This window comes from Piliocolobus tephrosceles, chromosome 5, assembly GCF_002776525.5.
Source record: "Piliocolobus tephrosceles isolate RC106 chromosome 5, ASM277652v3, whole genome shotgun sequence".
Classification (NCBI taxonomy): Eukaryota; Metazoa; Chordata; class Mammalia; order Primates; family Cercopithecidae; genus Piliocolobus; species Piliocolobus tephrosceles.
Genome location: NC_045438.1, coordinates 13,340,974 through 13,354,784, shown reverse-complemented (window position 1 = coordinate 13,354,784; position 13,811 = coordinate 13,340,974). Strand labels below are relative to the sequence as shown.

Genomic DNA, 13,811 nt, shown 5'->3' with positions numbered 1-13,811 from the left:
TTTGTAAGCTCTGAGATTGACAATTATATGTATTATTAATATTTCCCAAGTCTTGTATATTCATATTTTAGTGTTTTTGATGAGCTTTAATATTCATTGGAATTCAATTTATACATTTCTTTATGTGGGGTTAGAGTCTTCTGTGTCCTTACAAGGAAATTCTACCTGTTCCAAGGTTATCAAGATGTTCCGGTTTGTTTTCTGTATGGAGTGAGATATTTATATTCACTTTTTCAAGCAACATTTGCTACAGAGATTCTCTGTCTCTTATTGAGTTTCCTTGTCAACTTTTCAGTTCATTTTTTTCCTCACCCACTTTATTGAGAATAATTTGTGTAAATAGACTTCCTCCATTTGAAGGGTACAATTTGAGGAGTTCTGACAAGTACATAACAACATAAAGCCACCAGCACAGTCATGATAAAAAACATTTCCATAGCCTCTCTATTTGTCTGCTAGGACTGCCATGACAAAATACCCCAGACTGGAAAGCGTAAACAATAGAAATGTATTTTCTCACAGTTTTCTGGTGGCTAGAAGTCTGAGATCAAGGTGTTTCAGCAGGCTTGGTGTTTTCCGGGGCCCCTGTCCTTGGCTTGCAGATGGCCACCTTCTCCCCATATTTTCACATGGCCTTTCCTCCGTTTTTAAGGACATCAGCCATATTGGATTGGGACTCACCCTTATTATCTCATTTTAACGTAATTACCTCTGTCAAGACCTAGCTCTGAATGCATTCACATTCTGAGGAACTGAGAGTTAGTACTTAAACATAAATTTTGAGGAGATGCAGTTCAGCCCATAACCCCCCAAATAACCCTTATGCGTTTATATAGCCTGTTCCCACTCTGTGCTCCCACCCCCAAGCGACCTCTGTATTTCATATAAATGGAATCATGCCACATATTCCATGTTTGGCTTCTTTCACTCAGACTAATTCTGAGAATCGTTAATGTTGTTGCATTTATAGGTAACAGGACACTGCTTGTTCTTGAGTAGTCGTCCACTGAATAGTTATACCATGTCTTGTCTATCCAGTCAGATGAAATATTTCACAGAGATGTGGGTGCCCTCCAGTTTTTATTTTCCATTTGCACCAACAGTGTGTATATTCCAGTTGTTTTACAACTTGTCCGTCTTTGACATGGGCATTTTCAAAAATCTTACTCATTTTAATGGGTGTGATCAGTTCATGTGTAATACCATTTTTTTGTAGCTACTATATAAAGTCTACAAGAAAAGCGATTGTTCGCTCTTTTTTATCACTGCAATCTCAGGGTTTGAGAGCAACAATAAATATTTGGTAAGTGGATGAATATTTTGGTTTAACGAATTTTTTTTCGTTCTTTTTCCTTCCTACTGTTTAATGGTTGCATTTATTATGCCGCTACTCTAACCATGGCATTGTGCTTAGCTTTGTGAGAGCGTAGGATCTTTAAATCAAGTGAAGGAAGATGGATGTTCAGAACAGTGTCAGTGTCTACTGTATGACAGAGGGAGATACATGCTTCAGAAGAGTTATAAACAGCATGCTGTAGGAAGTGACATGATCTTGGGGAGGGCTGGATAATAGGGAAATTGAGAAAAAGGTGAATTCAGAAACCCACTGGACTGTGCGTCCAGATCCCTTGGAACGGGGCTTCTTATTGCTCAGCTTTTACTAAACCAAAAATAACCCTACTAAGGCAGTTCTCTTTTGAGAAATAAGAAATAATACTTGTAACAGTTGCCATTTTTCAAGTCTCTATGTGCCAGACACTGTGTAAAGGCGTCTGTTGTGTTGCCTTTGCACAGTGTTGTTTGTATTTGTGTTGTTTCATTTAATCTTCATGCACACTCTGTGAAGTAGATTTTTAATTCCTCACTTTTCAGATGAAGAGTACAAAGTTTGGAATGGGTCCATGCAACTAGCTCAGGAACACATAGCTAGTCATTGGTAGAAATGAAATTCAACAGATTTGTGAACTTCAAAGCTCCTTCTTTGTATCGTTTTGTTAGACACAGATAAAGAAAACATCAAGGGAGGACTCAAGCTTCTGGGTATAGCTGTTTTCAAGATAGTTTTGCTGTTGTTGTATTATATCCTTAGTATGATTTACAAAATTACTTTAGTCCCTTACACTTAATCATGTGGCTTAAATGTTTGTGAATTATTCAAGAGAATATTTTAAATCCTTCATATATGATGACAAGATGAGATAATAGGGTAGGTATAGTTTAAGTAAAATTACTATTAAATAACGTTTTTCAAAAATGGTAAATGTCATGGTTTACTATTAATATTTTGGAAAATAGAATTAGCAATTTATTTTAAGCATCAATGCATATACTCACATATGATGAGCAGATTATAGTATTTATTTAGATAACTCAAGAAAAGTAATTATTTTGCTTTGTCAATCTGGGCTGTGTCTGAGTAATATTTGAATATGAATTAGCCAGTTACATACTTCAGTTTTCCACTTTACTGGGCATTGAAAGACATAGCCAAAATGGCTTCAGATTATTAGTTCTAGAACTTTTTAAAATAAATTTTAAAACCCACATTTTATAGATTTTATCAATGCTTTCCCTCTGTTGGATAATTTTTCTGTATTTCTGATTTACATGCATCATATAGATGTCTTTAGATAATATTTGCTTCACGCTTTTCTATAGACAGTAACATTAGTCAGGACCAATCCTCAAATGCCATCTCTAGTTGTCATTTTCCACTTACTGATGCAAACAATTTGATGAATCCCATGATTCAATTGCTGCCTCTCTATCACTGTCCTCTTGGAATTCTCAGATCAACAGCACTAAGGTTTTCATTGTAATTTCTCACTTGAGACACAGGACGCACCTGCTCGTACAAACATATGTGATTATATGTTAGCCAAAGTGCCACCACAATATTAAAAATAAAAAAGTACTTTTCAGCATGAGTTTGGAAATTTTAATTTGCTGTAGATCAGGGATCGGCAAGCTTTTTCTATAAAGGGTCCAACAGTAAATATGATAGGCTGTGTGGGTCATGAGGTCTGTGTTGCAACAGCTCATTGTAGCATACAAGCAACCAGGCTGTATGTGGCTATATGCTAATAAAACTTTATGGACACTGAATTTTAAATTTCTCGTGGTTTTCATGTGTCATGAAATATTCTTCTTTTCGTGCTTCTCAACTATCAACAGATATGAAAACATTTCTTAGCACAGAGTCTGTATAAGGTGGGATTTGGCCAGCAGCCCATGGTTTCCTCACCCTGCTAGTGTTGCTAAAATAATTTATATATTTTTCTTGGTTGTAATCATAACTAGGCAAAAAAAAAAGAGAATGTTTTCTAAAAACCAGCCAAATTTTTTCTATTGGACTATGTGACATTTTATTGAGATATCTTTCTATAATTCAGTAGCTTTGAGGGATTAAATAGTGGTTTTGGTTCTCCAATTGACATTATTATCATCCATAGCTGCCTTCTACTGCCATGTATTTTTTGCAGAGTTTTTAATCTGAAGACCTTTCTTACTACTATATAAAAACTATTAACTATAAATGTTTTAGCCATGCAACTCTTAAAACATTCTGTTCAATGATTAGGCAATTAAAGTTTTATATTTTCCAAAATTTGACAGGAGCACAGTTAAATCTGCTATTCGTACTATTCACACATTCACACTATTAGTGTGAGTAGCTGCGTAAACCAGCATATCTATTTTACTGTGTTGAAGCCCTAGATTCAAAAGAATTCCATTCAGTTTTACTACTTATACCATGGTGTTATGGTTTGAAATCAAGAAGAATATTGTGAATGAGTTTTCTATAATGTCTCTGAAAACACGAATTTGTCAGATAACATAGCACCTGATGTGACAATTACAGGAATTGTTCCGTAAATATTTTAGTTGCTATTTGGGCACTAAAAATTTAAATATGAAAAAATAAATATCTGTGATATGCACAGAAAAGTCTCACTGAATGCTAGACTTTGAGGTAAGAAGTCTTACTCTGTGAAGCAAAATATAACTGGGACCTAACTCCTGCATTTAATTATTGGTGTTCCTTCTTTTTTTTTTTCTTTTTGAGGCAGAGTCTCACTCCGTCGCCCGGGCTGGAGTGCAGTGGCATGATCTCAGCTCACTGCAGTTTCTGCCTCCCGGGTTCAAGTGATTCTCCTCCCTCAGCCTCCCAAATAGCTGAGATTACAGGCACTCGCCACCATGCCCAGCTCATTTTTGTGTTTTATTAAAGACAAAGTTTCACCATGTTGGCCAGGGTGGTCTTGAACTCCTGACCTTAGGTGATCAACCCCCCTCAGCTTCCCAAAGTGCTGGGATTCCAGGCGTGAGCTACCATGCCTGGCCTATTAGTCCTTCTTCTTGGCTGTTGCCACACAGGTGTGTCATTGACCATTGCATGTATCGTGAGTCAGTCAGAAAAAAACTTCAAGAGAAGAGAAGCAGTGTTGTCCTGTTTAGTTAATAGTTAACCACAGCGAAATGGATTTCTTTTAAACCCAGGGACTTTTCGGTGCCGCAGGCACAGTATGGTTCACTAGGAATCGCCACCAACAACAGTATGAGAGCCTGAGCTCGGCACAGGCATCTGGCCAGAGATCACCTTGTTTCCGGAGGCGAGATGACTACCATCCCAGGGAGCACTGCTCCTGTTAGAGCTGTCAGTCAGGTTACATCACAAGGCCCGACAATTACCTAATCATATCCTGACTCATTTCAGAATGATGTGACAAGCTTGCAGGAATACATGGAGATGAAAACCAGAAAAAATTAAATTAGATGAGGAACGGGATCAAAGGAAAGTAATATGAAGCCAAGGGTAATATTAGTAAACGAAGTGTGTATTATGAGTTATGTAAAATTGGGAGAGCCGGTCCACAAATTTGACTCTAAAGTTTTCCTAATTGTCTAAAAATGAGAGAAATCTGATTTGTCATGTCCATAAAGGTAGAACAAACCACAACCTACAGAGAAAAGGACATTAAAACAAACAAAGGGGCAAGTTGTGCCCTCTGGGTTCTTGTGAAAGGATTTGCAATTTGCCATGTAATTTGCATATTACATATATATTTAATAATCATAATTAAAATCCTCTGTTGAATATGGGAATTCAATATAATAAAATAGACATGCTTATTTATCCATACTACTCACACTATTAATATGAATGTTATGACTATCCAGAAAATAGAAACAAATGTCCCGGGGAATCGATACCATTACAAAGCAGATTTAACTTTGCTCCTGTCATAGTTTAGAAAATATAAAACCGAAATTGCCTAATCATCATACACAGTGTTCCAAGAGTTCTATGGCTAAAGCAATTGTAGTTCAGAGATTTGTATAGGAGTAAGAAATGTCCTCAGATTTAAAAGTGTAATCATGATAGCGGATTGCATTCTAGCCACATGGATCTCCACTGAATTTCTCACTTTAAGCTGGAAAAATGAGGCTGATGAATGTGATCAAGTTCGTAGGTATCATTTCTTTACCTCTCTTTTATTTCTATATATTTGTAAGTTTTATCAAGTGAATATATGCACACGTTTAAAAATCAAAGGTGCAGATACCCTTATAATAAAAACAACTTGGCAGGTATGGGAATTCATCACCACTTTTCTCTTTTCTCTCCAGCCTCACTTCTGCCTTCCAGTTCCTCACATTTCTGGTTTTACTTTTGTATTGTCCAAGCTGAATAACATATATATTTGGTTACATAATCATAGTTAACATCCTCTGTTCAGTTTTAATAGCGTTACTCTGAAGTTGTTAAAATCACATACGTGTGTACATTATCGTGAATACAGTGCGATGTGCAAAGAAAATTAAATGTCTTGTTCTTTGTGACTGATGTGATCTGAATGACAAGCCCCGACCCTCCTATGTGCCTGAAACAACATTGCCTTGATCACCAATCCTGTGTCATCATGTCCTGGGCCCCCACGACCACTTACCACCTCCAGATTCAGTGATTCACCAGGAGGGCCTGCAGGACTTGCCGTGCCGTCACACACATAGCTAAGATTCGCTACAACAAAAGGATGTGAAGCAAGCGGAAAAGGCCCGGGGGGAAAGTTTAAAGCAAAGCACAGGCAAGGCTCTGAGTCCTCCCGCAGTGGTCACTCAAGAGGCACTCATTCCCCCAGCAGCCAGTTGAGACAATGCGTGTGAAGTGTTGTCTGCCAGGAAGCTCGTTGGAGACTCAGTGCCCAGCACTTTTAGTGGAAACTGGTCCTGTAGACACCTCTGCCTGGGGCTTATCAAAATTCCAACCTTGCAGAGGGTGAGAAGATGTTGCGCATAGCCATGGTTCATACAGATAGTTCAGGCTCTGAATACCACCCAGAGCAGTAAGGGAATGATGTGGACACTTCCAAAATTCACATTCCCAGACGCCAGCCAAGGGCCAAGCTTGAAAGCAGACTTTTCAAACCATCGCAGTTTCAGTCCTGCTAGAACTCTTTTCTGCAAACTTACCTCCAGATTAAGCAGTGGCTTTCGGGTTAATGATCAGTGGATCCCAGAGGCAGCTCCCTTTGAGGTTTGGGGTAAAGAGCCTCTGTCAAATGACTCAGTTTCTTTCAGGCAGAGCTCAGGTCTGGAGAACTGCTCTGCATCCCCTGCTTTTCTCTAGAATAGTGCATGTGTGCATGCATGAGTGTGTGTGTATGTAGTATGTGTATGCCTGTGTGCTGTGTGGTATTGTGTGTGTGTGCATGTGTGTGTGGTGTGTTTATGCATGTGTGGTGTGTCTTGGTGTGCATGCATGTGTGTGAGTGTATGTGTGTGGGGTGTGTTAGGTGTTTGGGGTGTGAAGAATGTGTGTGCACATGTACATATGTGGTATGTTTGTGCATGTGTGGTGTATCTTGGTGTGCATGCATGCATGTGGGTGTATGTGTGTGGGGTGTGTGAGGTGTGTGGGATGTATGTGCACGTGTACATATGTGGTGTGTTTATGCATGTGTGGTGCATGGCATGCTGTGTGCATGCATGCCTGTGTGCGTGCTTTCCTGACTGTGTGTGTGAGTGTGTAGCATGCATGTGTGTGTGCACACGTGTAATGGTGAAGGAGGGAGGGAGGGAGCACTCTTGTGGTCTAGCAGTGGTGGCTGTGAACCCCTGCCCACCTCCCACGGTATTTTCCCCAGCATCTCCTACAAGGTGGCAGGGCGGCTCTGTGCTGGTTCCTGAAGCAGAGGTGGGTCTTGTGATGACTGATTTAGCTCCTACAACTTAAACACTGGCTTGGGTCCAAACGTTGTGGGTAGTAAAATTACCACAGCCTCTGCCCCTGAGTCCTAACCTTCTGCCTTGCACTGGGCACTGCCCTCATACCAGGTCTCCTGAAAGCTCTGTCCCTCTCCTCCAGCCCTTGATGCCACCCTCCCACCCCGTTCCTTCTGTGTCACAGCTGGGGAGACACCCCACGTCTCACTCCGCCCCTCCCATGGCCGCCTCACTGCTCCACCCACGGGGAGGAGGTCCAGGCTGCCACTTGGGCTTTTCCTCAGGCATCCAATGGTTTCCTGAACCCTGAGCCCTCACAGGCAGACAAGTCAACTTTCCAACTTGTATCTCCCCAAGCCGCTTTTTCCCGTTCTCCCATTTAATTGATAATTAGGTCAGACACAGAATTTTAGGTTGAAATTGAAGGCATTGCTACAATTTAAAAATTCTGTTTTGATTTTTGTTTCCAAGTAGATGATCTGAACTTTCTGTTTAGAAGATTTGAGGATCTGGGAATTTGCTGCTCCTGATCCCCTGTGCCCTCTCCCCTATCTGCCTTTTTTTTTTTTTTTTCTTGTTTGTAATTATTTTTGAGATGGAGTCTTGCTATGTCTCCCAGCCTGGAGTACAGTGGCACAGTCTCGGCTCACCGCAACCTCTGCCTCCTGCGTTCAAGTGATTCTCCTACCTCGGCCTCCTGAGTAGCTGTGATTACAGGCGTGCGCCACCACAACCAGCTAATTTTTGTATTTTTAGTACAGACAGGGTGTTGCCATCTTGGCCAGGCTGGTCTCGAACTCCTGACCTCAGGTGATCCGCCCCCTTCAACCTCCCAAAGTGCTGAGATTACAGGCATAAGCCACCGCCTACAGCCCGATTTCTTAAAATTTAGTCAAAAAATTATGAGCCAGTTGAATGCTTGTGATGCTTTTTACTGGTTTGCTTTCCAAGAGGAATGCAATAATTGACACTGATATTTCATTTTAAGTGATCTTCTCTAATTTAAAAGAAGTGTTGCTGTTGTTTGAATTTTTATTTCTTTGATGCCTAGGAAAGTTTGCTGAGCACCCCCTCGATGCCAGGCCCTTCTCTAGGTGTTAGGATGTCTCAGGGAACAGAGTAGACCAAGTTGGCTTTTATGTAGCTGTGGTCAGTAGGGACAGACAGCCCTTGCTCTGTGCTGGGCCACTGCATGGTGGGGTTGGGCGGAACGGTGGTGATAATTATTATGAAGCAAAGGAAGCCTGGAAGGGCAGACAGAGAAGTGGAGCAAAGTCAGGGATGGCCTTTCTAGTAAAGCAGCATTTAACCTCAGCCCTAGGGGAAGGCTACAAGTGGAAAATGAACATATTTGGAGCAAAATGTCAAACATAGTCTTTGTATATTGATGAATTTAGTTTTGACCTAGCAGATCTACTGAAAGGGTCAGGAGGAACCCCAGAGTCTGCAGACCACACTTTGAAAATTGGACCCCACGAATTTCACTATTATGTTGTAATACAAGCGGACATAGTTTAGAAAATGTCTTAAGGAGAACATTTCTATTATAACTCATATAATAATATATTGTTGTTTTTTCCCAAAGGGTCCATCTTGCTGGGATGATGTTTTAATTCCAAACCGGATGAATGGTGAATGCCAGTCCCCAAACTGCCCTGGGACTACTGCAGTAAGTACCTGGTCGCATTCATTCCTCTTATTGCGAGAAAATGATGGCATCTTCACTGTTTGCTAGGAAATTAGAGACAAAAATGTTTACCAAAATTGTTATGATATTCAAATATGTTAATTACATTCACCAAAAATCCAACCTGTGACCCTGCCTTCCAGGGTCGCTTTCCTAGTGACTTAACAATTTTGGGGACCATGTAGAAATGTGTCAATTTTAACTCCTTACAAAGTTACATCCATAGAAAGAAAAGGAAATGTAAGAGAAGGAGAGCCAGTTCAGAGCTTCCAAAAGAAAAATAACAAAAGAATAAGATTCACCTTTTTTCCTACTCCAGTGATATTTTATGTTTGTATTCTCCATAATTAAAAATTGATTTTTTTTTTTCTGCTTTATCTCCTTCTACCTTTCTTTAGTAGTTTTCTGACATAGTGGACTATTACAAAATATAGTATGGGTGGCCAGCTGTGTAATCAAATTACCATCCTCTGTTCTTTGTTATCCTTTCTCTCTTTGCAAGTATATGCCGTATGTTTCATAGACAGCAGCTATTTCCTTAAAGAATCCCTAAGTTCTGAATGTATTTGTTTGTTTGTTTGTTTGTTTATTTATTTATTTTTGAGTCAGAGTCTCGCTTTGTTGCCCAGGCTGGAGTGCAGTGGCGCAATCTCGGCTCACTGCAAGCCGCGCCTCCCGGGTTCACGCCATTCTCCTGCCTCAGCCTCCCGAGTACCTGGGACTACAGGTGCCCGCCAGCATCCCCGGCTAATTTTGTTTTTGTATTTTAAGTAGTGATGCGGTTTCACTGTGTTAGCCAGGATGGTCTCGATCGCCTGACCTCATGATCTGCCCGCCTCGGCCTCCCAAAGTGCTGGGATTACAGGCGTGAGCCACCACACCCGGCCGCTCTGAAATTATTTTTAAGATAATTGTGTTATTATGGTCATGTTTAACATGTATATTGTTGTATTTTTTTTTTAACCTCAAAACTCACTGACTCCATCATAATCTGACTGTATATATTTCCTAAGTTGTAAATACTGTTATGGTGCCAACACAAATGTCAGCGTTAGTTCTCAAACTGTCAGAGCCAGCTGGCCATTCATATCTTCTCTAAGGAACAGAGTCTGTCAACAGCAACAGGTACCGTGTTTGAGCGAGAATCATTAGAGGAGCTTTCTCTCACCAATCTGCTGGCTGATCGGAAGGATACCAAGATAGCAGTGGGCAACAATAAACAGTCACCGTCCACCAGACTAGGGCTAGGGGCTATGGACGGATTTTTATTCATCCCAATCCTGAAGAAAGAAATCCTGAAGAAAAATAATGACTTGTATGTCACTCACAGATTTTTGAGACATCACACAGTCTTGCCAGTTTCCCACTGGGATGAAGTTAAAGTGCATGTTTCCTAGGGCGGCATTCTTAAGTATAATTACATACCTTTACATGTATACAAATGTAATATGTATATATTATAGCATACATGATATGTAGATATAATTACATCTAATAGTGCAATTATACATACAACTATGTTTCCACAGATACATATGTGTGATACATATATACATACATATAATCTTGCCCTTAAAAACTTGTAAGTACAACTCGATGGGTTTATGCTTAGAAGTTTTTAGGGTCAACATTATATGTATGTATAGGGTATGCATATACACAACAGTATATGTATAATGTTTGAGTTATATCTGTAACTGAAACCTGAGTTTGGGGCCAATATTCACTCTTCCTGTGCGGCACAGAAAGTCCTGGGTCTGGGATGTTGTTTAATGCAGTCGGTCATGAGTTGTAGTCCTGGGTACTGGGCTGAGAGTAGCCCAAATCCTCTAGGAGCCCTGTCTTTCAAAGGAGTCCTGAAATGATTTTCCCAGTCAGTATTTCAAGGAACATAAACTAACAATCAGAAAAATCACAAAATATATGTGGAAACAAGCCATGGTGAATAAGAGTGAGCAGAATTCAAAGCAGTAAAGAACATAGAAATTGAAAGCATCAAGGATAGAGTATAAGGATGCTTAATATGTTTAAAAAATAAAACTGTATAAGACAAAGATTTTAAAAAAAAGAAAACTATTGGAAATATCCAGTCGAATTAAACAAGCACATACACCTGAAATTCTAGAATTATATATAAATTTTAATAATTGACACAAAGTTTACTAAATGGGCTAAGCAGCAGATAAGACATAGCTAAAAAGAGAAAATAGAACTTAGATCTGAAATTTGACCTGAAAAACAATTATCCTAAATGCTGCCAGAACATAATAATAGATTTAAAATATAAAAGAGAACTTAAAATCATGGAAGGTAGAATGTGATAATACAGTCATTCCTCTCTACGGCCATACACCCTGAATACGCCTGGTCTCATCTGATAGTACAGTCATTCCATGTATCTTTGGGGGATTTGTTCTAGGGCACCTTCCGCCCACTTCGGATACCACAGTCCACAAATAAGCGGACTCATAGGCTGTTTGAAGCCATCACAGCTGTCACATAGAGACTTTAAATACCATGGGGCAAGGAAGTCTTGCCCAGGAGCTTCCATCTGATATTCCTTGATCCCCTTGTCCAGATTAGGCCAATTCTGTGCACAGGACAGTCTGGATTCACTGCAGGGTAGTGTGGGTGACACTAGAGGCTGCGTTCTTTGATCATATGGGGGCGGCAGCTGCCCCACCAGGATGGAGAGGAAGGAAGGCTTCTTCCCATCAGCCCTATGGGTGACAACTACCCCTGGGTGCCAGGGAAGGTCAGAAAGTACATCATCGCCCCCGAAGGCCTCACACCTCTGTGGCCCTTGAGGCCACCCCATGGCCCTTGGCACGGGTGCTCTGGACATGGGGTTGCATCATGACCAAAGGCTTTCTGACAAAGGCCATGCTCCTGCTTGCCTCTCAGGTGGGGACACATTGTTCCTGAACAAGGATGAGGAGGCACGTGCATAGCAACCCTAAGACCATGTCTGGTGTGCACTCCTGAGTGTGTATCTACGGCGGAAAACTGGCCGTGCTCATGAGGCCTATTAGCCTATGAAGTTCCCGGTGACAAATGAAGCTTCTTCACACTCATTGCACTCACCAGGCACCTCTCCAATGTGAGCATTCATGATGCTTAAGGCCTGAGCGTGGCTGAAGCATCTCTCATAGGTGGCCTCTCCTGGGTGTGAGTTCTCCATGCGGAGTGGGTGGGAACTTTCTCAGCCTGGCTTCCCCAACAAATCCCTTCCGTGGTGTGGACTTTGGAATTCTGAAGGAGGTGACAGCTTTGGCTCCAGGTTTCTTCACCTTCCCTGCACTCAAAAGATCTTTCCTTGCATAGAAGATCCTGGTGCCAAATGAGGGGGGAGTTTTGGACGCTCTCTTGTCATTGCAGCACTTGTAGGACATGTGTAGTTCCTCACACTCCCAACACATATGGGACTTGCCTAGTGAATTTTCTGGCAGTAAATAATGGCTGCTGCTTCTCAAGACCTTTCCAAACACCATGCGTTTATAGGTTCAGAGCTGGGCCTCCCTGTCTTCTCTGTATTCGAGTCCTTGCTGTTCAGTACCCTGGCCCCTCATCAATTCCAGCTGTGTGGCCACAGTGGTTGCGGGGAGCGGGGAGTGGCCTCAAGTCCCAGTGAGGGCTTGAGTTCAAAGGTCTTCAGTATTCTGCATGGACCATGCTCCTCTGGGCCTAGTAGAAAGCCCCTTCTCCAGGAGAGCAGCCAGCTATGTCCTCAAAGGTCATGGTCCCTGTGCCAATGTCATTATCTTCCTCAACCTTATTGGAACCTCAGGCTGGGGACCTCCCAGGAAGCAATTCCTGGACCAGTCACTTGATCAGTCTAGTCACTGTCAACATTAAACCCTCAAAGTTAGAGGTGAACCTCCATTGTCTAGTATAGCCATTCAAGGGATTGAACTAAAATACAAAATGCCAAATTGGGAGACGGAAAAAAAAAAAAAAAAAGAGAGGAGGTGAAATATAGGAAAGTGGGACAACTTAAGTAGCACACACAAAAATGGCACAAGTAAAACCTCATGTAACAGAAAGGAAAAGAAATAGAAATGCACTAACTGAAGTTTAAAAGACAATGACTCTTAGACTGGGTTAAAGGAAGAGAATCTAGCTTTACGCAGGTTATGAAAGACATACCTAAAAGAGGTGAGCAGAAAAACAACAAAAGTAAAAGAATGGAAGGTAATAATCCAGGCAAGTATTAACTCAAGAATGCTGTTGAAACCGTTTTAATTGCACATAAAATAGATTACTAGGCGAGGGTGGAAACATTACTAAAAAAGAGACTTTCAAGATTTTAAGGAAAATTATGTTCAGAATCCCAGGAAAAAGAGACTTTTGAGGTTCTGGGGATAGAAAGGTTTGGTAACCCAGGAAGATAAAGCAGTTTAAAATAGTATGATCTCAGTAACACGGATTCAAAATGTACTAAGGAAACATTGTCAGAATTAACAAAATACGTGGATAAATGTAACACCATGGTAGGAGAGAGAGAAACACAGCTCTCTGCGGAGTTGGAGGCTCCTGCAGTACAAGCTTAGGAAGGATGCATCTGATTCATACCACCAGTGAGCCCACGACATCAGGATAGAGTCACTTGGCAACTGGAGGATATCAACAACTGATCATGTTTTAGGACCTCAAGAAATTTAAATATCAATAGCAAAAATATAACTCTAAAAATCTGTTACACATGGACATGCAAATCACTGAGTCAATGTAAAGATCTAAATGGAAATAAGGGAACAAGCAACAATGAAAGGGTACCACATAGCAGATATTTTGGAGTATAGCTAAATTTGTATTTAAACAGGGAATTCAGCATCATAAATACCTCAAAGATATTCTTATCGAGGTAGGAAAAGGAAGCATCATATCCACCTATATT

At 40.9% G+C, this 13,811-nt stretch overlaps 1 protein-coding gene across 4 annotated transcripts in view; it reads left to right on the top strand.

Moving 5' to 3' along the window:
• PRKN (parkin RBR E3 ubiquitin protein ligase) overlaps positions 1–13,811 on the top strand; it is a 1,378,177-nt gene that overhangs the window by 677,450 nt on the left and 686,916 nt on the right. For 2 of the 4 annotated variants that reach the window (XM_023223611.3, XM_023223613.1), the window contains exon 5: positions 8,813–8,896. The exons of the other annotated variants lie outside the window; for them this stretch is intronic. In XM_023223611.3, the coding sequence (XP_023079379.1) occupies positions 8,813–8,896 (84 nt within the window). The remainder of the gene's footprint in view (positions 1–8,812; positions 8,897–13,811) is intronic. 4 annotated transcript variants of the gene reach the window in all.